Here is a 25,489-nt window from a genome sequence, read left to right as displayed (position 1 = left end):
GAAAGTACTTCATTTATATTATGGACAAGCTTTTCTTTGTTATGAGTGGGGTTCTATTTTTACAGCAATTATACTTAAATCACTTTTTTTTATCCATTTCATACTTTACTAATTTTATATGGCGATTCCAAAGTTTGTATTTTTAAGAGAAAAAAATATTATTTTGTGGAGTTGTAGACATTTTATTAAATACAGTGAAAATTGGATACGCTTGGAATTTTATTTACTCCGTATTAGTTTTCATAGATTCGGTCTTTCTTTCCCTTTATTTCAAGTAGTAATAGTAATAATAAGATTAGTTCAAAATGTGAGCGAATTCGCAAAGCAGAAGTGGTTCACTGTTTTCACCGTCGTGAGTGTTCAATAATTACTCTTTTTCTGAAACAAATACTTATAGAGTAATTAATAAATAGGCAAAAAATAACTGAAAAATGAATACCGGCGGTGGAGCAGGCGTTGCCGACGACAACACGAGCAGCTCCTCTTTCTTGCAACTGAGCCACGAGGTGTGGCGGCGATACCAGCATCTCCTCGACAAATCGACGCCGCTGGTGCTGTACCGATGGATCTTCCTGGCGGCGATCGCGGCGGTATTCGCGCTGCGCATCTACTTCGTCCAGGGTTTCTACATCATCACCTACGGCCTTGGAATCTACATCCTGCAGCTTCTGATCGCATTCCTCTCGCCGCAGGTGGACCCCGAGATCCAGCGGCTCACCGACGGCCCCGCCCTCCCCACGCGCGCCTCCGAGGAGTTCCGCCCCTTTGTCCGCCGCCTACCTGAGTTTAAGTTCTGGTAAGACGAGATCTTCTATCTTCGTCTCTTGATTTTACACTTAATTGTTTATAATTACTGATTCATTAGTGTAAGTGTATCGCCGTGCACCTAAATCAAGTTGTGTAAGACTTAATCTAGTTATGGCGTTCTCATCTAGGGTGTCTCGTAGTGTATCCTGGACCAAATTATTGGTTTGTGATATCTTCATATGAAATATCTGGTTTGATATTGTAAGCGTATCGGGGTGCACCTACTAAAACAAGTTGCGTAGACTTGATTTAGCATGACATTCTCATCTAGGATGTGTCCGAGTGTATCCTCGACAAAGTTTTAGGCTACTGACTATTCACCGCATTAGAACTTCAGATTGTGCCGGTTTGACTTTGTGGAATGATATTGTTGAGATCGTGTACTTGGCTCATTTACACGGGGATAAGGAATTGAGAGTCATTCCGCACCCATGATCTATGTGTATCTAAGTCTGGGGCTAATCCAAGAGGTGAAAATGTTAACTTGCATCATTACTGCAAGCTGTAAGGGGCCACTGTTAATGTACAGAGAGAAACCTGAGATTCTTATGTGCCTTATTAGTAGGTTATGGAGTGGAGTAGCAGGCAAGGCAATGAAAGGAGAAGCAAGATCTCTAAGTGTTTGCTTGACTCTATTATCGATGATTTGAATATGTATCAAGTTTTATGTGGGAGTTGCAAAATAAGTATTTACTCGATGTGTTCCTCGATGTAAGAGGGTCTGAGTTTTTCTTGTTTTAAGTAGGTTCGTGTTAGATATTAGAAAGTCTTGGAAGGAGAACTGTAAACAAGTGAAGTGGACATGGTATTTAGTTGAGTGTATGGGATGCTAATTGGAGTTGTATGAGTAGAAACTCCTAAAGTGTAAAAGTACTACTTGGTACCTTCCTAGTTAACCTGTTTTGTGCATAGTTAGTCATTTTAAGTTTTCTTCTTTCATTTCTCTCATGTCTTAATTATTTTAAATACTAGTATGACTTTAGGCAAGCCTAGCCTTGCTCTTTTTTGTACTAGTAGTCCGTGTGTTTCTGAACTCTGAATGGGTAATTGATAAAGATCCTGGATTCTAATGATAGGGAGAGTGGATTGGCCAGTTCTCAATAGAGATGGTGCATTACCTGTGTGTCTGTGCTGTGCACATTTACACGTACCTCAAATGTCATGCCTCTTGATTCTCACTGACTGAATCACGGCTAATAATGCCTGTTCTTGCTAGGAAATTGTTGTAGAAGAAAGTAGGCAAAAGTGTGTAAATTGAATTGCTGGCTCAATGGCTCATTTTTCCTCATAAAGAGTGCAAGTGTTCATTTGAATTTAATCGAAGAGACTTCTTGCATTATCCACTCACTTGCCTAGCCAAATGCTTAATTATGGTTCTCCATCAGGTTTCTTTGTCAAAATCCATGCCCCATTCCCTTTGTAATATCTTCACTACACTTGAACAATAAGCAATCTGCAAGCAATATAAGCATGAAATCAGTGTTGAAAAGCCCTGAACTTATACTACATTACTATTGGTAGCGTCCTTTTAGAAATTTTATCTAGATACTAGATTTAATATATTTTCTTTGTGCTCACGTTTTGAGAATGTCTCATCTCTATTCGTTAACCAAATTCTTTGTTGTTGTCTACTACTCCTTGCCCCAATTTTCTTGGTCAAAACATAGTTCCCTGCCCCAATTTCTTTGTTAACAATTTCGACTGCTGTTGAATAGTGAGCAAGCAAGATAATGGATGTTTATACGCAAACTCATTATCTAGTGTCTGTGACATGAATAGGGTGGTATATTTGATTTAGTCGATTTTATTATTGATGTGAACCTATGATTCAAATCATCAAAGCTTAATAAGAAGATAAGCAGTGAGTAGATTTCACTTTGCAAAGGCTGGTAATAAAGTTTGATTTGACGTATTGTTAAGATGATACTCCGTCTGCCCCCTTAAAAATAGAGGCTTTGGGGACAACATGGGATTTAATGCAAAATTGGTAAAGTAAGAGAGAGAGAAAATGTGGTTGAAGTATAGTTAGTAGATAGTGGGACCCTCTCATACTTTACTCCCTCCGTCCCAAGAAAAGCGAGTCACGTTCCTTTTTGGGATGTCCCACCATAAGTGAGCCATTTCCCTTTTTAGCAAAAAATCCCCTCTTACTTTATTCTCCACCTACTTTATTCTTTCTTCACTCGTCTACTTTTCTCCCTCTCATACTTTACTCTCTCCACTTTAAATCTTTAATATCAATTCCTTAAACCCCGTGCCCAAAAGAAGTGCTTCACTTATCTTGGGACGGAGGGAGTATGTGTTTAGTTGTGAAAAAGTTCCCAAAATAGATGTGAACTAATTTTATAGAACGGACGAAAATGACAAAAAGAGATATTTTTTGGTGACAGAGGGAGTACTTAACTGTTATGAATGCCAACAAGGTTTTACTGTTCTTGTCAAGTTTACACCCATGTAATGTTGTGCGTTTTCTGGACCAGTATACATCATCTATCTGTAATGCTGTTCAGTCTATCTTGCTATTCCTTTATGCTATGAGTATTGGTTCAATCTCCAATGCTGTATAGTTTATTGGAAATGTGTTTATAATATTTTATCGTAGTTAAACCCATCTTCTTGGGTTTTTCACTATGAGTATTTATTTGATCTCCTATGTACTATAGTTTAAAGGAAACTACGTGGTTTTAATATTTTATCTTTTGAATTTTACCGTAGTCCCTTCTTAATTTACAGGATGGATAGATTGATCTCTTCTTCACTCTCTGTTGTAGGCATTCGCTTATAAAGGCTTTTGGTGTTGCTCTATTGTTGACATTCTTCAGTGCCTTTGATGTGCCCGTATTTTGGCCAATTCTTATGTTTTACTGGTCAGTTCTGTTCTTTTTAACTATGAGGAGGCAAATCATGCATATGATCAAGTATAAATATGTCCCTTTCACATTTGGGAAGCAGGTGTGTCCTCAGTCTATACATTGTTATAAACTTTCTACTAAATCTGTTCTTATAGTTTAACTTTCCAGTTCCTCCCTCCCCTGTTAAATTTCTAAATCTTTTGCTTCAGCGTTATGGGAAGAAGGCAGCTCCTACTGACGAGGCAAACACCAGAAGATCATAGTTCTTAAGGTAGATCAGGGCATTAGAATTTTGAAGATACACATGTTTCAGTTAAATTTTGATTTTTAAGTGCTGTACTCCTTTTGTATTCATGTCTCATGAGTTGGCATCAGCAATTGATTCTTTAGGTGACTAGTGAATGTTCTTGAAGATCATTTCTATATGGTTGGCGCTATGTAAACTTTCCTGTTCAACTACATGTCTATGCCCTGTCCTGTCTTGAAATAGTGTATGAATATTTTAAAGATATTTATGCATCTCATAGTAACTGTGGTCCTCTCTTTTCCCCCTAATAAAAAAAACGTCAGCTTCATAACTATGACCACTGACCATCAGGCGACCCGCAACGCGTCACGCGGGTGGCCCGTATTCCGTCACTAAGTGACGAGACGGCGGCGTGACGCGTTGCAACGCCCCATCTCGTCCCCAGCCCGCTCCGCATTCTGTCCTGCCGTGACGAATGGCGAGACGTCTCGCCACGCGCCGAGGCGACGTGGCGCGCTCCGGCGCCATGCATGACGCCCACTCGCGGCCCGCTAGTGGGCATCGTCACGCTGACGCAATAAATCATTTTTTTTAAAAAATTTGAATTGAAAAAAAATAAAAATAAAAATATAAAATGAAAAACGGTAATATTACCGTTTTTTCCTCTTTTTTTATTTTATATTTTTATCTCTATAAGAGCATCCACAATGGCGCCTAGCGCACCGCCTAGTCGAGGCTCGGCTAGGCGGTGCGCTCGGCGAACCATTGCAACCGCCTAGCGGTTTTCCGAAAAAAAAATCACCTAGCGCTAGGCGATATACGGGCGCTCGGCGATCCGCTCGGTGCCATTGCAGGGTCCGGATCGCCGAGCGCATCGTCCAGCGGATTTTTTAACTTTTTTTTTTATTTAATGTTTTTTTTATGAAACTCATTCTTGGTTGTTTCTCTTTTATAGACATCCGTGAATGTTTTATGTTCCACTTTCGATGTGGGACAAACTCATTCTTGGTTGTTTCTCTTTTATAGAAACATCCTTGAATGTTTTATATTCCACTTTCGATGTGAGACAAACTCATTCTTGGTTGTTTCTCTTTTATAGAGACATCCTTAAATGTTTTATGTTCCACTTTCGATGTGGGACAAACTCATTTTTGGTTGTTTCTCTTTTATAGAGACATCCTTGAATGTTTTATGTTCCACTTTCGATGTGGGACAAACTCATTCTTGGTTGTTTCTCTTTTATAGAGACATCCTTGAATGTTTTATGTTCCACTTTCGATGTGGGACAAAATCATTCTTGGTTGTTTCTCTTTTATAGAGACATCCTTGAATATTTTATATTCTACTTTCGATGTGGAACAAACTCATTAATGAGGATGTTGTAATGTTATTTTAATTTTAATGAAGTGTGTTTTTTTAATTAATGTACTTTTTAAAATTTTAATATTATTATTGAATTTTCTCGTATCTGTGTCGTAAATTTAATTCCGTATTTTGTGTGATTGTCAATTATTATTTGTTTTATATAATTAGGAGTCATGTGACTAGGCTATTGCTAGGCTATTGTTGGGCTATTTGTTTGTCCTGATGATGTGGCAGGAGGATTTTTAGTGCTGATGATGTGGCAGGAGGAGTTTGTGGCTGGGCTGTGGCTGGGCGAAAACCATTGTGGATGCTCTAAATACTCCTAATTCATCCTCATTTCACACACAAATACACATCTATTCTTCCCAAATCATCTCCATTTCCTCTCCAATTTTCATCTAACCTCTCATCACAAAATGTCCGGCGACGGAAACTCTGGTGGTGGCGGCTCCGGCGGGTTCGACATCAAAGCGTTCGGCGACTGGGGGGCATGTACAATGTCCTTGGTGGTGGATCTGGTTCGTCGACGCCGGGCACCCAGGGTTCGTCGACGCCGGGGGTACCAAACCACCCCATTTTGATGTGAATGCATACGCCCGTCCCTCCGCCCCGAGGTATTCACAGGGATTATCCCAGATTCGGGAGGATTATTACGTTGAACCCACTCCGGAAGAAGGCCGAGGCGGAGGAGGAAGCCGAGGCGTTGGAGGAGGCCGAGGCAGAGGAGGAAGCCGAGGCGGTGGAGGAGGCCGAGGCGGGGGAGGAGTCCGAGGCGGTGGAAGCTCCACGGCGGAGGCGGACGAGGAGGAGGAGGAGGAGGATCTAGGCCGGCATCCGTACAGCCCCAAAGAAACGCTGACGGTGTACAACGCCTGGATCAGCGTCTTGTACGATCCCATCGTCGGGAATCAACAACCCTGGAAGTGCTTCTAGGAAAAGGTCACCGAGGCCTACCACGAGATTAAGCCGAAGGGGTCCCGCCGCCGCACACATAAGACGCTCCGCGCTCACTTTGACCGAGTCGACAGAGAGGTCAAAAATTTTTGCGTCATCTACAAGAGTGAAACGGCTCATTACCAAAGCGGAGCCACGGGAGCCGACATTCTGAGGTCGGCTTTGCGAGTCTACTACGACGACACCGCCAAACAATTCAAATATGTCGATGTTTGGGAGGTCGTCAAAGACGAGGAAAGGTGGGCCGGCGTTGTCTGGTCCAGCTCGGGCTCGACCTCGAAGGGCACGAAGCACACGGCGAGTGGCCAATACTCGTCTAGTGAGGGCGGTACGGGCAGCGCCGCACAAGAGTTTGCCTTGCAGGAGGTTGAGGGCACGACAGACGATGTCGGGGGTACTCCCGTGGGCGCTGTCGGCCGCAAGGGAGAAATGCGGCGAAGGCGGCTAGAGGGAGGAGGGGCTGAGTCGAATCAAGCCAGGCGGGCTCGGGCTCGGGGGCACCCTCGAACTCCCTGATGTCCATGTACATGACCGTCACAATGGCAGACACTTCCCGCCTGACGCCTCCTCAATACCAAGCCTATCTTGCCGGAATTGAATTTATGGCAAGACAACTTGGTATTCCACCTCCAGGTGGCTTCAGTGCACCTCCACCGCATTCGGGGGATGATTCGCCGGTGGAGTAGTTTTTTTTATTTTCTATAAAATTGTATTTTAAATTATGTAATTTTTATTTTTGTAGTATTTTAATTATGTTTCTTTTTAATTCTAAGTTGTATTTTTATTTTACGTTGTAATTTTATTTAATTTTTAATGAATTGTGTTTTTATTAATTGAATTTGTTGGAAATAAAAATAAAAAATGAAATTGAATGAATAGTAATTTAAGAGACGGATAAGAGATGGAGGGTTGCATGTTCCGTCCCTTTGTTAAGAGATGGAGTAAAAAGTACAGTGGGACCCATGAATAGTAATTTAAGGGACGGATAAGTGACAGCGTTGCGGATGGCCTCATAGTTGTCTGTGCTCCGTGCAGGCTTTCAGACAAGTACCTTTCAGCCTAAAAATAAAACAAAATTAATCTCTCTGGTATTGTCCGCTTTTACTTTAACTTGCTGTTGATGCCACTTGATGACATAAATGTTTCAAGCTTAGAGCATCTCCAGTTGGCGGATGTCCCACTCGGACATCCACTAGGACATCCCGAAAACACCTCCCGCCACGTCACTAGGATTTTCCATCCCACTGCCACGTCACTAGGACATCCCCTTCACAATCCGCCCTTCCCATCGCCCTTCCCACTAGGGCTTCCCGCAATAAAAAAAATCACAAATTTACAAATAAAACAATTTACGTTTACGGAAATAAAATTTCAACACGAATACGAACGGGAAAAATTAACAACTTCATTTAAAAAAAACATACATGATTTGAAAAAAAATTTACATAGTAATAAAACAAAAAAAAGTACTAACATCAACGTCAACCCTTCCGCGTCCAAACCTCTTCGATAATATCGTTCTGAAGTCGAACATGGGCATCTGTTTGCCGCATGTCGGCAAATGCACGCATCCGCTCGACCTCTCCATGAGGTACCCCCATATTCACATTCGCGGTGGCCACGCCGTGACTTGGACCTGCACCCGTATCATCTTCATTGGTCCATTGAGTCAGTTCCGCATCTTCATTTTCGACAATCATATTGTGCATTATGATACATGCGTACATGACATCGCCGATATTGGGAATATACCACTGCCGTGCAGGACCCTTGACTACCGCCCATCGACTCTGGAGCACACCAAATGCCCGCTCCACATCCTTGCGCGCTGCTTCCTGACGGCTCGCAAAGTATGACTTCTTTTGTCCGAGCGGATGCTTGATTGTCTTCACAAAGACGGGTCAGTTTGGGTATATCCCATCCGCCAAATAGTATCTCATATTGTGCTGGTTGCCGTTGGCGACGAAATTGATGGCGGGACCAACGCCATTGCACTGAGCATTGAACAGGGGCGACGACTGGAGAACGTTGATGTCGTTGTTCGACCCGGCGACTCCAAAATAAGCATGTCATATCCACAGCCGGTAGTCAGCTACAGCTTCAAGGATCATCGTGGGATGCTTGGCTTTGAAGTCCGTAGTGTACATCTCCTTCCAGGCGGCGAGGCAGTTCTTCCACTCCCAATGCATACAATCTATGCTGCCCAACATCCCAGGGAACCCGTGCATCGACCCATGCATATCTATCAGACTCTGGCAGTCTTCGGGGCTCGGACTCCGAAGATACCGCTCACCGAATATCGCTCTCACGCCCGCGCAAAAATTCTGCAGACACTCGACGGCTGTCGACTCGCCAATGTGGAGGTACTCGTCGAACATGTCGGCCGTGCCTCCGTACGCCAGTTGTCTGATTGCGACAGTGCACTTCTGCAAGGGCGTGAGTCCGGGTTTGCCAGCTGCATCCTCCCTGATCCTAAAATACAGGTATCTTCTCTCTAAAGCACCCACGATGTGCAGAAACAGCGGACGATGCATCCTAAAGCGTCGCCGGAATAAGGCTTCCCCAAAACGCCGTTGCGGAGCGAAGTAGTCTGCATACAACCGAATATGTGCAGCAATGTGGTCACGGGGTACTGTAGTTCGACGATGGATCAGCCGAGGTACCGCAGCCTGCTGCCGCCGCTGCGCCCTCTGCTGTAGCAGCCTATCTATCGCACCTTCCACAGCGACCTTGAAACGAGGATTTTTTTAACACGTGTGCACAGAAATAGATCACTGCAAGCGCTTGGTCAAGACACCACGCTCCTTAAATCCACTAGAGCACAAGGTCTAGGAACTTAAGAGAACATAAAGTGCTTGGTCGTTGGACACACATCGACTCCCCTTCAAAAAAATATAAATCCCTCAACCCGAATACTATGAATTAGTATAGGGAAGTGGGGTCGATCCCACAGAGATGGACTCGCAAAGTAGTGCTCAGAGACTTTGGACAGACAAATGGCTGCTGCCACGCAACAAAAGGGTTGAGAATTTTAAACTAACTCTAGACCTAGGCAGAAAATGTAAATGCTAGACCTAGGACATGTTAAACTTGTAAATTCAGACTTCGACAACAAGAAACATAACCACTTCCTAGACAATGTAAACAACTACCTAATCTAGCTAAACAGAATATGACTGAAAGTGGGGACCATAATTCCAAAAATGGCAAGTACGGAAAGAACTGCAGATTAACAAACTCTGACGCTAGCTCGCAGCAAAATGCATCCTCTCAACCGAATTAAACTTGCAGATGAACAAAACAGAGCAAAAAGCGAGATTCGACAGAATATAGAGATTTGGTCGTCGTTATCTTGCTGCAACTCGGAAAAACATCAGATCTGCGTACACTAGACGGAATGAAAGTAAAACACGTAAACTAAGCATGAAAATCAGATCGAAACTACTCAGATTCACGTCAGAATACTTGATCCACTCCGGATCCAAGACATCCGAACCCAACAACCAACAAATCCAGCAAATCCAACCAAAATTCTTCCACAATCAAACTCCAATCTCCCGGATCTGACCATTAACCTACAATAACTCAGTAAACAGCTGCGAAACGCATCCAACTCAGACAATTTAAAACTCCAAAATCTCAATAAGCGAAACGATCAAACCAGAAATCAACACAATCGCCATAACGGAAAATCAAACTTGCATTTAAACCAGAAACTATTCGGTGAAAACAGCGAACCGAGCTTCGAACAACGAAGCTCGGCAGAGTAAGTAAAATGCGGAAAGCGGAAAATAAATTGTTTCTTCGCTCCTAACAAGAGCGGTGTTACACCATATCGGAAGCTAAGATGAAACCCGAACGTGCGAACTGAGATCTCCTCAAAACTAGTATCAAGTGTGTGTGTGGGAAAGTGAACTAAGCAACAGGCTGTGGTGAGGTCTCCCCCGAGAAGATCCCTCCAGCTTGCATGCTTCTGCCTTTTATAGATGCGGACATAGCCCTTGAGTCTTCGTAGAAATCCCTATTCTACCCTTCAACTCTGGAGCTTCCTCCGTCGAGCAATTCTCTTCATAATTGTTCACTAAATCGCCAGTTCCTCGACCTTGTGATTTTTTGGTCTTCTTTCCTGGACCTGGCGAATTCCTTCACACACCTGGCTTAAAACGTGCGTTAGTCCTAGTAAAATCACGAATTAAATCCCTAGACCCATGCATGAAATTAGCCTTATCAAACTGCTCACACTTAAACCATGCTTGTCCTCAAGTATGAAAGACAAGAAAAAGAAATAAGGCGAATTTCAATGCACGCCCCCCCCAAGTACTATTCTACAAACAAAACAGACTCCTAGACCTAGACAACTACAACACGAAACACATAAAAATCACAAAAGAAAAGAAAACACATAAGCGCATAAACTGGTATTTTCCTAGCAGTCATCCCCACAAGTTTAAGGTCAATCCAAGCGTTTACAGCCTCAGATTCCTCCCCCTCCCTTCTTCTGTCTAGTCAAGTTGTCAGTTCGTCAAGATAGCCTTCTGACTTCCCAATTGTTAGATTCACTCGATCACTCATTCCTCACCAGGGATGTTAGGATCGGATCGCTCTTAAGTTAAAGTTACTCCACTGATGCATCGGGTTATGAGAGTTTCTCCTTCCTACCGTCTCCTTTTTATTCCTGGGTCTGGTTACTACTGCTTCCTGCCCTTAAATTTTTTTTTTTTTTTTTTTTTTTTTCCTGGACTTCGTCCAGCTTATACCTCCGGTTTTATTATTTTAACTCCTCCCCTGGACTTCGTCCAGCTTATACCTCCGGTTCCTGGACTTCGTCCAGCTTATACCTCCTTTTCCTGGACTTCGTCCAGCTTATACCTCATTTTCCTCTACTCCCTAAGCATCAAGTGGTAGCCCATTCTTTTTACAAGTTAGCTCAAAGTGTATAGGCTTATAACTCGCTCTTATAGTAGGGCTGCACAACTGGGTTATCTAAGGCATCCTCTATCGTTCTTACTTCATCCAACTGACTTTGATTTATTAAGAGAAAAGGATTCACAATTTAGCATGTATTTTCTCTTCAATTACTCTCCCTAAGGGGCTTTTTGCTATTTATTTTACCAGTTATGCAAACACGAAACCTAAAATAAACTTCTACAAACTCCTAGACCTAACAGAATATGTACAAGACACTAACTGCACTAACTGCGTCCCCCCTCCCACTTCATTTATGCTTGTCCCCAAGCAATCCGTATGAAGTGGAAAGCAGGCCAGTTAGTGGCGACATGAAACGAACTCAACAAAACACAAACTTCTCACACTTAGACCAAGCATTGGGCTAAGTGGGAGAAGGAACAACATACAACACAAAACATGTTATGACATATAACCCCTTCTCACACTTAGACCAATGCTTGGTCTAAGTGGAAGGGTTCAACACATATATACAGAACCTAGCATGCTGGCAGGTAAAACAGAAATAAAACGAAAGAACTGTTAAATAAAAGAAAGAAAAAGTTACTTGGGTTTGAGGGGAAATTCAATTCGGTGTCTGGCCCCCGTGGGAGCCAAACTTTGGTGGCACCGTCGGCTGGGTCACCTTTGCTTTCTTCCTGGCCGGCATCTCCGGCTTCTCTGGTCGGTCATCAGTAGGTCGGGGTATGGCTGTCCTCAGGATCACGGGTCTAGCGGAAGAGGGGGTGATGTGAGGCCTCGGGCCTTGTGATGGCTTCTGCGCGGATACACTTCCTGGACTTAGCGTTGTAATGTTGCCGCTAGACCCAGGAATAGTTTCTGATGCATCCGGGAACTTTTTGTGCAGCCATTTCAGCATGGTCGTCATCAAAGCAACACCCTCCGCCATCCTGTTGGTTTGCTCACTTGACGAAGCCACCCAATCGGTGATACGTCCCCTCAGGACTGCGGCCTCTTCCCTGCTTTTTCCGAATTCCCTTCGGATCTCAGTCATTTCCTTGCGTACCCCGTCGATTCCTTTCCTTACCTCCTCAACTTCTTTCTGAACTCCCTGAACCATCAGCCTGACTTCGTCCTCAGTGGCTTGATCCTTTACCTCCACACCATCGGGTTCCTGCTTGACTTGTGCCTCTGACTTACCGACCTCATAAAAACACACCTCCTTCCCTCGGGCGATCAGCACCCCCTTGTTGAAAAAAAAGTCGAAATTGAAGACTTCCGGGGCTGAGCACATCTTTACTACACGGCAGGCCTTGCTGATTTTAATTACAATGTTGCGCTGCAAATAGGCCCCGAGAAGATGGCACGTGTACAGATGCCTGGACGGGTTGGAGGTGACTTGATGGCAGGCTTGGGCTAACCAATAACCCAAATGAACTCGTACTCCTGTGGCCATGCACCACGTAAAGTATAGGTCGGCGGTCGTCAGGGCGTTGTTGGCAGTGCCCATCAAGTTGTAGCTAACAAAAGTTTGGGCGAATCGCAGGACCCGATTTTCTATATGGTGTGCCTTCGAAAAACTTGTTTTAAATTGACCCACTCTTGAGTGAGTCAAGAACTCCCACGCACCTTGTGCCTGAAATCCTGGCGTCAACTTCGGCGGACCAACCATTCTGTCGTTCCACAGGCCCTCATCATCTTCTGTTCTCGTTAGCAAGCCCATCCGCAGCGTCCACTCCCGGATACTCATCCTATGTTCTTCATTAAAAAGCCTGAAAGCTATGGAATCCGTATCCAAATCGGCGGTGGATTTGAACCGGAAGGTGGAAAAGAATTCACGGGCCGCGTCGACTGGAACTTCGAAAGTGCTGTGCTTTAGTAACCAATCAAAACCGATTGCATCTATATACCCCCTGAACTCATCGTTAGAGCTAATATGTTTGAGTTCCGCCGGGTGGTACATTTTTCCGGACTTCGCCACCTTTCCCTCAGCACTCTTTTCCTTGTATATGGCCACACGTTTTGGATCGTCAAATCTTCTCATATCGTCTAGCAGCTCTTTTGTAATCCAAATCTCCGTCGGCTCAAAGTTCAGTACATCCTCGTCTTGCTCCTCCTCTGAATCACTGGACCTGGCAGGATTCTCGGGCTCTGTGGCGTATGGTACCTTGGCGGGTGGAGGAAGTGGGGATTCAGTAGATTTCCCTCTCTCCTTCTCGGTCGAGGAGGAAGCAATTTGTTTCCCTTTCCTCTTCTTAGCCCTCGCGCGGCGCCTCTCTTCGTCACTCTCCCTTCCACTCGGCCTGGGGGAGTCTTCCTGCGCAGACACGGCTGTCGCTAGGTCCAGCGTATCCTTTTCCTTTTGTTGGGCAGATACGTCAATGTCATCAAGAATACTCCGACGTGTCCGTCTCCTTGTTTCCCTTAGATTAAGCTGCGAATCGGCCTCCTCAGAGACCTCAGTTAAATCCACTATCATGTTGAGTCCTGCATCGGCAGTTTCTTGAGCACCCTCAGAATCGAGTGCTCCACTTTCCTCTGCTAACAATGGGGTTGCCCCCGTGATATAAACAGGGGTTTCTAACCCCGTAAGATTTCCTTCAGGTTGGGCTTCAGTGCCCACAGATTTTTCGGGAGTCCTTCCCGCATCAACATCTTCCTCAGTAAATTGGGCTTCATCGCCCCCAACTACGTCTAGGGTTTCCTTTTCTACATCCTTCTCAGAATTTAGGGCTTCTCCGCCCACTTGAACATCATCATCATCAACAACGGCATCCCTCTCAACAGACGCCTCCAGAACAGGGGTTTCCCCCTCAACCCTACTAACAGTAATAGCGGTGTCCTCAACTACCGCAACAAGAGCATCTACCCCCCCCAACAACACTCTCCACCAAATTCACAGCAGAAATATCAAGGTTTACTCCCTCTGAAACACCATCACCTCCAAACTTTAAAACAGGGGTTTCCTTCTGAGAATCAGAACCTAACCTGGGTTCACTTACGGCCAATAACGTCAGTCTCGCGGCCAGATCTGTCTCTACTTCGCGAATCTCCGCAATGGGTGATCCTGGAACGGCGGGCACTGCATCGTCCTCCGGCCTGGTGGCGGTTTCTGGGACTGTGTCCTGGGCAGAGGTGGTTTCTTCTGGAATAATGGTAGCAGCCTCCGGTGCGGTTTCTTGTACAGCAGTGGGTGGTGTCTCGACAACCTCCGGTTGTGTCACGGTGGTTGTTGTAACGGCTGGCATGGGTTGTCCCATTGCAAACATCGCGAACGCTTGCATCGCTTTATCGGCCCCTCCGAACTTCTGAAATAGTTCATTCATGAACTCCGCCGCACTCTTCTCGGCGGATCCAGAAGCGCTGCTGGTTCCTTGTTGGTTATCCATGGTATTCTGCAGAAAATTTTGAAAAGAACTTGGGCGAAATTTTCAGATTAGGGTTAGAGAGAGATTGAAATTTGGGGTTTTTGATTTGGGAGAGAGAATATTTGGAGAGAGAATGAGTAATGAGAAAATAAGAAGGCCAAAACCGATCATAGTGTAGGCATTGGAGAGGACAGTTTCCTTTTGCAGGCGGGTGCAGGTGGTGACGCTAGCGACCGTACGCCTCCCCATAAAGTGCTCTTTGAAATCCGGACCGGTGCCAACTCCCTCCAAAACTCTTTTACCCCACAATTCCTTGCTCAAGTAAATTCCTTCTGCCAAAACACACTAAAAGAAAACATCAAACTAAAAAAACAAATATGAAACGCCAAACTCCCCGGGTCTAGGATATGACAGCATCAAAAACATTCCCGATGGGTCTGGTGTTTCGAAAATATTTTTGGAAGAATAAAATTTTTTTATTTGTTTGGATTTTTCTTGATTTAAAGAAAGCAATTAAATATTTACAAAATTGTTGTCAAGTGTTCTCAAAATTTCCTGGATCAGGGTATGGTCAAACTTTTAATTACTAGACCCAGGAGATATTTTAAAAACACTTCCTTCCTAGACTGGTTAGGTGATATCAAAGAGTGCGCGTAGTGGCACTTCGTCCACTACACACAACTCTGAGCTATCCCTAAAGACCTTTATCCTATGTCCATTGACAAGAAAAGGTATGGAATTTGGTGCACTTCCCTGGATTTCAACTGCTCCGTTTGCTCGAAGTCCCATGATGATGTAAGGCCCAATCCATTTAGACTTTAACTTTCCAGGCATCAACTTGAGCTTGGATTGAAACAAAAGGACTTTCTGTCCTACCCTGAGTTCCTTGACCCGGAGATTTTTATCATGCCAAAGCTTAGTTTTTTCCTTATACCACATGGCAGATTCATAAGACTCAAGCCGTAACTCTTCCAGTTCCTGGAGCTGCATCTTCCTCTCTTCTTCACAAGCCTGCGGATTCATGTTGATCTCTTTGACCGCCCAGTATGCTCTGTGTTCGATTCCCACGGGTAAGTGGCACATTTTTCCGAATACCAACCTATATGGTGACATACCAATAGGTGTCTTATAAGCTGTCCTATAAGCCCATAATGCATCATCCAGTCTCTTACTCCAATCCTTCCTAGACGGGTTCACCGTTTTTTCGAGAATGGTCTTTATCTCCCTATTTGATATTTCTGCCTGGCCGTTGGACTGAGGATGATAAGGTGTAGACAACCTATGGTGGACTCCGTATTTCTTCATGAGAGCCTCTATTGTACGGTTCTTAAAATGGGTTCCTTGGTCTGAGATGACAGCCCTAGGGATCCCGTACCTGTTGAAAATGTTAGACCGCAGAAATTTGGCTACTTCCACAGCTTCGCAGGAGGTCGTAGCTTTTGCCTCTATCCATTTCGAAACGTAGTCCACCGCCACAAGTATGTATGTATTCCCATATGAAGATGGAAATGGACCCATAAAGTCCATACCCCAAACATCGAAAATCTCACAAACAATCACCGGAACTTGTGGCATTTCGTCCCTTCTAGAAATTCCTCCAATCTGCTGACACCTTTCGCAATTCTGGCAGAATTCGAATGCATCCTTATGTAATGTAGGCCAGTAGAAACCACTGTCTAGAACCTTCCTTGCAGTCTTCCTAGGTCCAAAGTGACCCCCACAAGCTAAAGCATGGCAATGATTCAGCACATCCCTTTGCTCCCACTCCGGAATGCATCTCCTAATTACCTGGTCAGCTCCCATTTTCCACAAATACGGATCGTCCCAAAAGTAGTATTTGGCTTCACTTTTTAATTTCATCTTCTGGGCCCGGGAAATTTCGTCGGAACTGGGCACTTCTCTAGTGACCAAGTAATTTGCTAGATCAGCGAACCATGGCTCTGCATTCGCCTGGCATTTCCTTTTTTCAGCATCTCCTGGACCTGTTGCTGCCATTACTTCTTCCCAATTGATAGGTCTAGGAGAATCGTTAAAATAATAAAGATGTTCTTCCGGGAACGCATCAGGTATTGCTTCATCCGTCTCACCTTGGTAAATGCGACTCAGGTGATCAGCCACCTTGTTCTCCGTCCCCTTCTTGTCTCTGACTTCCCAGTTAAACTCTTGTAACAGTAACACCCATCGGATCAACCTTGGTTTAGACTCCTTCTTTGCCAGTAAGTACTTTATCGCAGCGTGATCTGTGAAGACTATCACCCTCGACCCGAGCAGATATGGTCGGAATTTTTCAAAAGAGTACACGACTGCCAACATTTCCTTCTCCGTGGTGTCGTAATTTTTCTGGGCCTGATTTAGCGTTTTTGACGCATAGAAAATCACGTAACTTTTTCCGTCAACTCTTTGACCTAGCACCGCCCCTACTGCATAGTCACTCGCATCGCACATGATTTCAAACGGCAAACCCCAATCAGGTGCTCTGATGATGGGGGCAGATACTAATCTGTCCTTCAGCAGCTGAAAAGCCTTAATGCACCCCTCATTAAAAACAAACTCAACATCGTTATGCAACAGATGAGTGAGTGGCTGAGCAATTTTGGCAAAATCCTTTATAAATCTCCTGTAGAATCCTGCGTGACCTAGGAATCCCCTCACTTCCTTTTGATTTGTCGGGTGGGGCAGTTTTGATATCACGTCCACTTTTGCTTGGTCCACCTGTATGCCCCTTTCCGATACTACATGCCCCAGGACAATTCCTTCAGGGACCATGAAGTGGCATTTCTCGAAATTCAAAACCAAGTGCTTCTCTTGACATCTTCTCAGCACTACATCCAAGCTCGCCAGACATGAATCAAATGAATCCCCGTATACAGTGAAGTCGTCCATAAAGATCTCGATGCAATCTTCCAGCAGGTCTGAGAAAATACTCATCATACATCGTTGAAAAGTGCCTGGTGCATTGCAAAGGCCAAACGACATTCTCCGATATGCATACGTTCCGAACGGACACGTGAAAGTTGTCTTCTCCTGGTCCTCGGGGTCCACGTAAATTTGGAAATACCCACTATATCCGTCCAAGAAACATAAATATTGCTTGCCTGCTAATCTCTCCAGCATCTGGTCAATGAACGGAAGGGGAAAATGGTCTTTCTTGGTTGCCTCATTCAATTTTCTGTAGTCAATGCACATCCTCCAACCGGTGACTAGCCTGGTCGGTACCAACTCATTCTTGTCGTTCTTGACAACCTGGATTCCCGACTTTTTGGGTACCATGTGTACTGGGCTAACCCATTCACTGTCTGGTATGGAATAAATGATTCCTAGGGATAACAACTTCAATACCTCCTTCAATACCTCTTCCCTCATATTGGGATTCAATTTGCGTTGAGGGTCTCTGCAGGGTTTCGCTCCTTCATTTAATCGAATGTGATGCATGCACAGATCAGGGCTAATCCCTACCAAGTCAGAAAGTGTCCAACCAATAGCGTTCTTGTTCCTTCGGATGACTTTCAGCAGCTCCTCTTCCTGTTCCTTGATCAAGTTGCTGTTGATAATCACCGGAAAAGTCTCATTCGCCTCAAGGTAAGCATACTTTAGGCCTGGCGGAAGTGTTTTCAACTCCTTCTTGGGAACATCTTTTTCCTGGGGCAGGGGGTTCTTTTCTGCTGCTCCAGTCGTCATCCCCTTAGTCGATCCAGGAAGATCTTCCTTGCTTGCCCCATAAAGTGTCTCCCTCGATCTGGCTAGCTCGGGCTTGGTGCAAAATTCCAGAATTGCTTCTGCTAGCTCTTCATCTGACAACTTGCTCGTATTCATTGCTTGGCACCAACTGGCCACCTCCCTATCAACAGCATGACTCATCTCTGAGTTCTCAATCTGTCCCTGCATTAATTCAGTCTCGAGGTATTCCTGGACCAAGGGGTTAATGATATCTACAGAATGCAAATTTTCAACATCAAGTGGCTTCTTCATTGCCTCATCTATGCTGAATGTATATTTATCCCCATTGTAATCGAGACAGATAGTACCATCAAAGACATCAATGATAGTCTTAGCAGTTCGCAGGAAAGGTCTCCCCAATAATACTCCGCCAGACTCTACAGACTCATTATCGCTCATCTTAATCACATGGAAGTCAGCCGGGTACAGGAAGTCGTGTACCTTGACTATTACGTTCTCGAGCACTCCTTCAGGGCAGATGCATGACCTGTCCGCCAATTGGATCACAACCTTCGTATCCACCATACCTACTCCCACTAACCTCTTGTATATGGACAGGGGTAACACATTTATGGATGCTCCCAAGTCACACATAGCATGCTCAATTTTTACATCGCCGATGGAAATAGGCAAGGTGAACATACCTGGGTCATTGCATTTCGAAGGCATCCTCCGCTTCTGAATTACCGCGGACACATTCTCGCCTATCAAGATTTTTCCACTAGGTCTAGCCTTCCCAGCTATAAACTCTTTGATGAACTTGCTGAAAACTGGCATTTTCAAAGCCTGTAAGAAGGGTAGATTTATCTCCAGTTTCCCGAAAATATCCATAAGATCCACTGGCTCATCCTTATTTTTCTTTGCCTCTCCTCGGTTTGGGAAAGGTTTTGGTCGTTTCCCGGTTCCGGAACATTCACCTGCTGAAGATTCATCGACTCCTTTTTTCTCTACCAATTCCGGTTCTGGATCTAGGAAAAATGGTTCGATTGTCCTGGGCAGCCGTTTCTCTAAATCTCCTGCCTGAAGTTCATCTCTAACTGCAGGGTTGCTTTCAACCGAGTTTCTTGATTCAGTGGTTTTTTCCTCTGTTTCCTTATCCTTAATGGGGGTCGTGACTTCTCTGTACCTCATGACCGGCCCTTCGTACTCCTTCCCAGATCTCAGCGTGATCTGGCTAATATTGGCTTTGTCAGGTGGTCTTACCGATGCAGGAATCTTGCCCTCGTTTCCCCGCATATCACTCAAGGAAGTAGCTATTTGAGACAACTGTTTGGCCAACATATCCATTGCCGCCTTCTGTTCTTGCTGCGCATCCTGAAGCTTGTGGACCACATCATTGTTCGACTGTAAATTGTTCTGAATGTGCTGCTGGGAACTAACGAGGTCGTGAACCATCTCATCAAGGTTCCTTGGTCTAGAGCTTGGCTGACTAGGGCCTGGCCCTATATTTTGGTTTGTTCCACTTCCTTGGCCTGGGCAAATGTGCCCTTGACCTCCTGGATTGTTGTTGAAATTACTTCCTTGACCTGGGTAAGGTGCTTGGAAATTCCTTTGATGTGGTGGTACATAAGAATTCCCTTGATAATTTTGATTCTTGTTTCCCCAGGTCGAGTGATCTCCTTGATTACGGTTGTTCCAATTTCCTTGCCCCTCATGATTTCTCCAGTTACCCTGCCTCTCGGGCTGCGGTGCGGACTGTATACTCAGTTGGGGTGCTGGCTGGCTTTGCTCGTTTTCAGTCCATCTAAAGTTCGGGTGATTCCTCCAGGGTGCATCTCTTTGTCTTCCTTGGTTCCAACTTCCATCAGGATTCCAACTTCCCATCGCGTTCGCCTGGGCCTGGTAATCACCTTCCTGAGGTCCGTAATATTGCTGGAGTTGATTATCTACTGGACCTAACAACTTAGCCGTTTCCTTTGGTGCGGCTGTATTAGTTTTTTCGATAGCATTCAGCAAGGCTTTCTCCAGCCTATCAATCCTTGCTTCAACTTTGTCATCCTCCTGCTCCCTCAATGCATTCACAGAGCCTCTTCTCACAGCATTCCTCGTACTGTCATACGCCTTCTTGGCGTCGATTAATCTTCCCAAAATCTCTCTTGCCTCACTTCCTCTCTTTCTTGTAAAATTCCCCCCGCTCGAGGAGTTCATCAAATCCTTAGACTCGGGAGTTGCCCCTTCATAAAACAGAGAGTAGGTCTCTGCCTCTATCATCCGATGATTCGGGCATGCGTCCAGCAATCCCTTGAACCTTGACCAGTATTGGCTCAATGACTCATCGTAATCCTGCTTGCATTCCACTATCTCCTTCTTCAGAGCGTTCGTCTTGTTGGATGGAAAGAAGTAATCTAGGAACTCCAATTTAAAGTCCCTCCAGGTGCGGATAGAATCCGGGGGTAATCTCAACAACCATGTATTTGCCTCCCCCTTTAGAGTGAAAGGAATCGCGCGCAAGCGATAGTCCTCCTCTGTCGCATCATTAGGCCTCTTTTGAATGCCACATAACTTGCTAAACTCGTTCAAAAACTCGTACGGGCATTCACTCCTTCGCCCAGAAAATGTTGGCAAGACCCCTAACACATTCGTTTTGATCTCAATAGATCTCTGACGTGGGTTCATCACTATTGCGTGTGCTGGCTCTCCATCGAGATGAGCCGTTAGTGACCCTATTTCTGGATCTGGGTCCGCTACGTGTGCCATCTCAACTTCCTCTTCCTCCCCTGTTTCTGACTCTGTTTCCGATTCTGGTGGGGACTCCGGATCTGTTCGTCCTGAAGATTCCCAGGATTCGTCACTCAAAAACTCAGTCGGGAACGGATCTCCCGTCGTGAACCCTGATCTGGTAGTCACGGTGGAGGCTGTATCCTTGATCTTCCAAACGAACTGACCGTATTTCCAACCAGACGAGTTACTCCGGTGGAAGGTCCTGCTCATGTACTACAAAGAAAACGGAAAGAAAAAGTAAATTAAAATTATTCACACCAAAAACTCTAGGCACTAACACAAAGTACGCCATCCATCCCCGGCAACGGCGCCATTTGAAACGAGGATTTTTTTAACACGTGTGCACAGAAATAGATCACTGCAAGCGCTTGGTCAAGACACCACGCTCCTTAAATCCACTAGAGCACAAGGTCTAGGAACTTAAGAGAACATAAAGTGCTTGGTCGTTGGACACACATCGACTCCCCTTCAAAAAAATATAAATCCCTCAACCCGAATACTATGAATTAGTATAGGGAAGTGGGGTCGATCCCACAGAGATGGACTCGCAAAGTAGTGCTCAGAGACTTTGGACAGACAAATGGCTGCTGCCACGCAACAAAAGGGTTGAGAATTTTAAACTAACTCTAGACCTAGGCAGAAAATGTAAATGCTAGACCTAGGACATGTTAAACTTGTAAATTCAGACTTCGACAACAAGAAACATAACCACTTCCTAGACAGTGTAAACAACTACCTAATCTAGCTAAACAGAATATGACTGAAAGTGGGGACCATAATTCCAAAAATGGCAAGTACGGAAAGAACTGCAGATTAACAAACTCTGACGCTAGCTCGCAGCAAAATGCATCCTCTCAACCGAATTAAACTTGCAGATGAACAAAACAGAGCAAAAAGCGAGATTCGACAGAATATAGAGATTTGGTCGTCGTTATCTTGCTGCAACTCGGAAAAACATCAGATCTGCGTACACTAGACGGAATGAAAGTAAAACACGTAAACTAAGCATGAAAATCAGATCGAAACTACTCAGATTCACGTCAGAATACTTGATCCACTCCGGATCCAAGACATCCGAACCCAACAACCAACAAATCCAGCAAATCCAACCAAAATTCTTCCACAATCCAACTCCAATCTCCCGGATCTGACCATTAACCTACAATAACTCAGTAAACAGCTGCGAAACGCATCCAACTCAGACAATTTAAAACTCCAAAATCTCAATAAGCGAAACGATCAAACCAGAAATCAACACAATCGCCATAACGGAAAATCAAACTTGCATTTAAAACAGAAACTATTCGGTGAAAACAGCGAACCGAGCTTCGAACAACGAAGCTCGGCAGAGTAAGTAAAATGCGGAAAGCGGAAAATAAATTGTTTCTTCGCTCCTAACAAGAGCGGTGTTACACCATATCGGAAGCTAAGATGAAACCCGAACGTGCGAACTGAGATCTCCTCAAAACTAGTATCAAGTGTGTGTGTGGGAAAGTGAACTAAGCAACAGGCTGTGGTGAGGTCTCCCCCGAGAAGATCCCTCCAGCTTGCATGCTTCTGCCTTTTATAGATGCGGACATAGCCCTTGAGTCTTCGTAGAAATCCCTATTCTACCCTTCAACTCTGGAGCTTCCTCCGTCGAGCAATTCTCTTCATAATTGTTCACTAAATCGCCAGTTCCTCGACCTTGTGATTTTTTGGTCTTCTTTCCTGGACCTGGCGAATTCCTTCACACACCTGGCTTAAAACGTGCGTTAGTCCTAGTAAAATCACGAATTAAATCCCTAGACCCATGCATGAAATTAGCCTTATCAGACCTCCAATTCATTCTCGCTATCACTGTCACTAGACATTCTAGATATACTTGAAATTAGAGATGTAGAGAGAGAAACTTGTTAACACAAGTGGTGCGAATGAAATAAAATTCAACGACCCGTATATATAGAGTTTTAAAAAAATTAAAAAAAATTAAAAAATCGGACGTCCGACCCACGCCACAATGGCGGACGTCCGCCTGCCCGTCGCGCCGACGTCCTCACGGGACGTCCGTATCCGACCTCCCCTGCCATAATGGCGGACGTCCCGGTCGCCCGTCGCGCACGTCCGACCGGACGTCCGCCATTGGAGATGCTCTTAAGTTGGCTTTTCCTTTTATGGCAGTCTTTCATAAAAACTTCATCTTGATGCATGGGGAATCATGTCACTGGCTGAAAAGAATAGCAATGCATATATGAATTGTAGTTTTTATAGTGAGCTCCTATTATGTGGTTGTGAATATGTGTTTCTTACCCTTAGGGATATTGTTTTCATAAATCGCAAGAGATGGACGGTAGCTTTTACTCCTGGAACAGATGAGAAATAAACTTTAGCTTGGCAGGAATTCCTCTTTGAAATGCTCTATCCTAAAAGATAAGGGAAGGTAGTAGGGAGGTTGATATTATTGGTGGGATGGAAGGGACCATGTTATTGATGTCATTGTAGAAAGGGGTGGCACACTCTTCTACCTTGCTATTCCTACTTCTGTACTAGCCTCCATTTGGGTGCATTATTTCACCTTGGCTTGTCATATCAGAGTGTTCCATATTATATAAACTTCAGTAATCAAAGACATTTAGTCTTGCTAATTACCATGTATGCTATTATGTATGAGGGATGTATCTGGGCATCTAGTCTCTTCCCATACTCTCTACAGAGCAACCATACTTACATGAATGGCATGGTTAAAAGCTTAAACTCAGATACATGATGTAACATCTTCTGGACAGAAAGGCACTTGAGTTTTTTCTACGTCCTGGTTCAATTTAGAAAATTGATTGGTAGATTTGTTCTTTCTATGAACTGTTGTGTATGCTTTGCAAGTTGCATTGAATTGAAGAGATGTATGGTGGTAACTGCTGATAAAGATAACTCTTTTAGGTGATAAGCCTGTTGGCGACGGCATTGTTTGAAGCCATATATGTAAATCCAGATTGTGGGAATAAACCAGCTAGGAATAAGATGAGGACTGTACCCAAAAGAGAGGCACTCAGAAGGTGTATGGGGCATTTGATGGATGCTCTCACCACTAACTCAAGGATTGGGTGGAGGACCACCATTTATTGGTCTCAAGGATTCATTCCCCTCTCTAGAATTTGGAATGTTGGTCATCTCAATTTTTAGCTCTCCAAATTGTGTTTGTTTACTCCCTTTTTTTGTATTCTAATGCCTCACTTTGATGTTCAATTAAAAAATCTATTACTATTGCTTTAGGTCTTTAAGTGTCTCTATCCTTCGTTTCGCATACAGCGCCGACAGTTTTATCTATCCTAGCTATATCATCTTCCCGGGGTTGTTGAAATTTAGTTGAGTTCAACATTTGAGTTGTTATTCTGTAATATAGTTTGTGTTATTTATACAAATTTGAACTTAAAATTTCTCAATCTTCCATTTGAAGATTTGTTCTTATGTTGGAAGAATCATGTTATGGTTGAGACAAAGACAGAAGTTGTTGCCCTGTTGCAAGTGATTAAGAGAAGTTGAGCAACTAGGGTGCCGTATGTCAATACTGATATGGACTAATGCTGAATATTAAATGCTTGACACAGGGGTGAAGTATGGAAGTTGGTTGAATTAAATCTACTTCAAATTTGCATTGATTGAATATTTACTCATTTCTGGTCCACAATATGTTGTCTTTTTTGCATTGTAGCAGTCAAGATATGCCCCCATATTTTTGCCCTTATATTTATCCCACAGTTTTTTAGGTGATGAAGATTTAAAGTGACCATTAAAATTGAGACAGATTAGATTACAGCATCAGCTTTAGAATGTCACAAACAAAACAAATTTTTAAAACCAAAGTGGAAGTTGATACTGTATAACATAATGCTGTCAGGGGGTGTTCGGTTGGTAAGATTAAATCTCATGATTAAATATGTATCATATTTGGTTCATAAGATTAAACCCTTCAACTTAATCCTAGATGGATAGTCTCATGATAATTAGTCATAGCCTCCCCCTCCAACTAAAATAATCTCACAACTTAATCCTAGATGGATAGTCTCATGATATTAGTCACGGCAACCGAACGCCACCTCAGTGTACTAATATAGTACTAATGTGCTCCTTAGATTCATGTCTGTGACTGTATCCCAGATCAGAGATTTGATAAACCCTTGTAGCTGGGATTGCAATGGTGCTGTGAGGGGGCAGGTTCGAAGAGGATGTCGTTGTCGTGGATAGTGGTGGTATTCTAATAGCTTCATTCTGTTAAAGCTGCATGATCCGAAACAACGATTGACCGATTAACACTCTTGATTAAAGTCTGTTTGATCTGATATAGAAACGTTGAAGTTGAAGTCATATGTGTTAGAATATAGCATCTGGTTTTCTTGTACAGAGAGGAAATGCCTCAAGAGTTAAGGTGAATGATAAAGCAGTAAATTTCTGGTCAGCTTTTCTTAGTTTAGGAGAAAAAATGTCATTGTCAAAATGTATCAAGAAATATATATTTTAGACAAATAGTTCCATTAATTGATAAGGGCAGCATCATTTTGTGAAGCTGTGATTAGAAA

At 44.0% G+C, this 25,489-nt stretch overlaps 1 protein-coding gene across 1 annotated transcript; it reads left to right on the top strand.

The window, feature by feature from the left end:
* Positions 1–287: 287 nt before the first annotated feature.
* Positions 288–4,189, top strand: LOC121805961 (protein RER1A-like). The gene is made up of 3 exons (XM_042206016.1): positions 288–796; positions 3,579–3,759; positions 3,869–4,189. The coding sequence occupies exons 1-3, from the start codon at positions 432–434 to the stop codon at positions 3,920–3,922; spliced, it is 600 nt and encodes a 199-aa protein (XP_042061950.1). The 5' UTR covers positions 288–431; the 3' UTR covers positions 3,923–4,189.
* Positions 4,190–25,489: the final 21,300 nt, after the last annotated feature.

This window comes from Salvia splendens, chromosome 5 (genome assembly GCF_004379255.2).
Source record: "Salvia splendens isolate huo1 chromosome 5, SspV2, whole genome shotgun sequence".
Taxonomy (NCBI): domain Eukaryota; kingdom Viridiplantae; phylum Streptophyta; class Magnoliopsida; order Lamiales; family Lamiaceae; genus Salvia; species Salvia splendens.
This window is presented reverse-complemented; position numbering and strand designations above follow the sequence as displayed.

What these genes read in the sequence shown, in the direction of transcription:
- LOC121805961 (XM_042206016.1), top strand. Translation starts at nt 432, where the DNA reads ATGAATACCGGCGGTGGAGCAGGCGTTGCCGACGACAACACGAGCAGC. An exon ending in CTACCTGAGTTTAAGTTCTG is followed by an intron (nt 797 to 3,578) that starts GTAAGACGAGAT and finishes TCTCTGTTGTAG; the next exon opens with GCATTCGCTTATAAAGGCTT. An exon ending in CTTTCACATTTGGGAAGCAG is followed by an intron (nt 3,760 to 3,868) that starts GTGTGTCCTCAG and finishes CTTTTGCTTCAG; the next exon opens with CGTTATGGGAAGAAGGCAGC.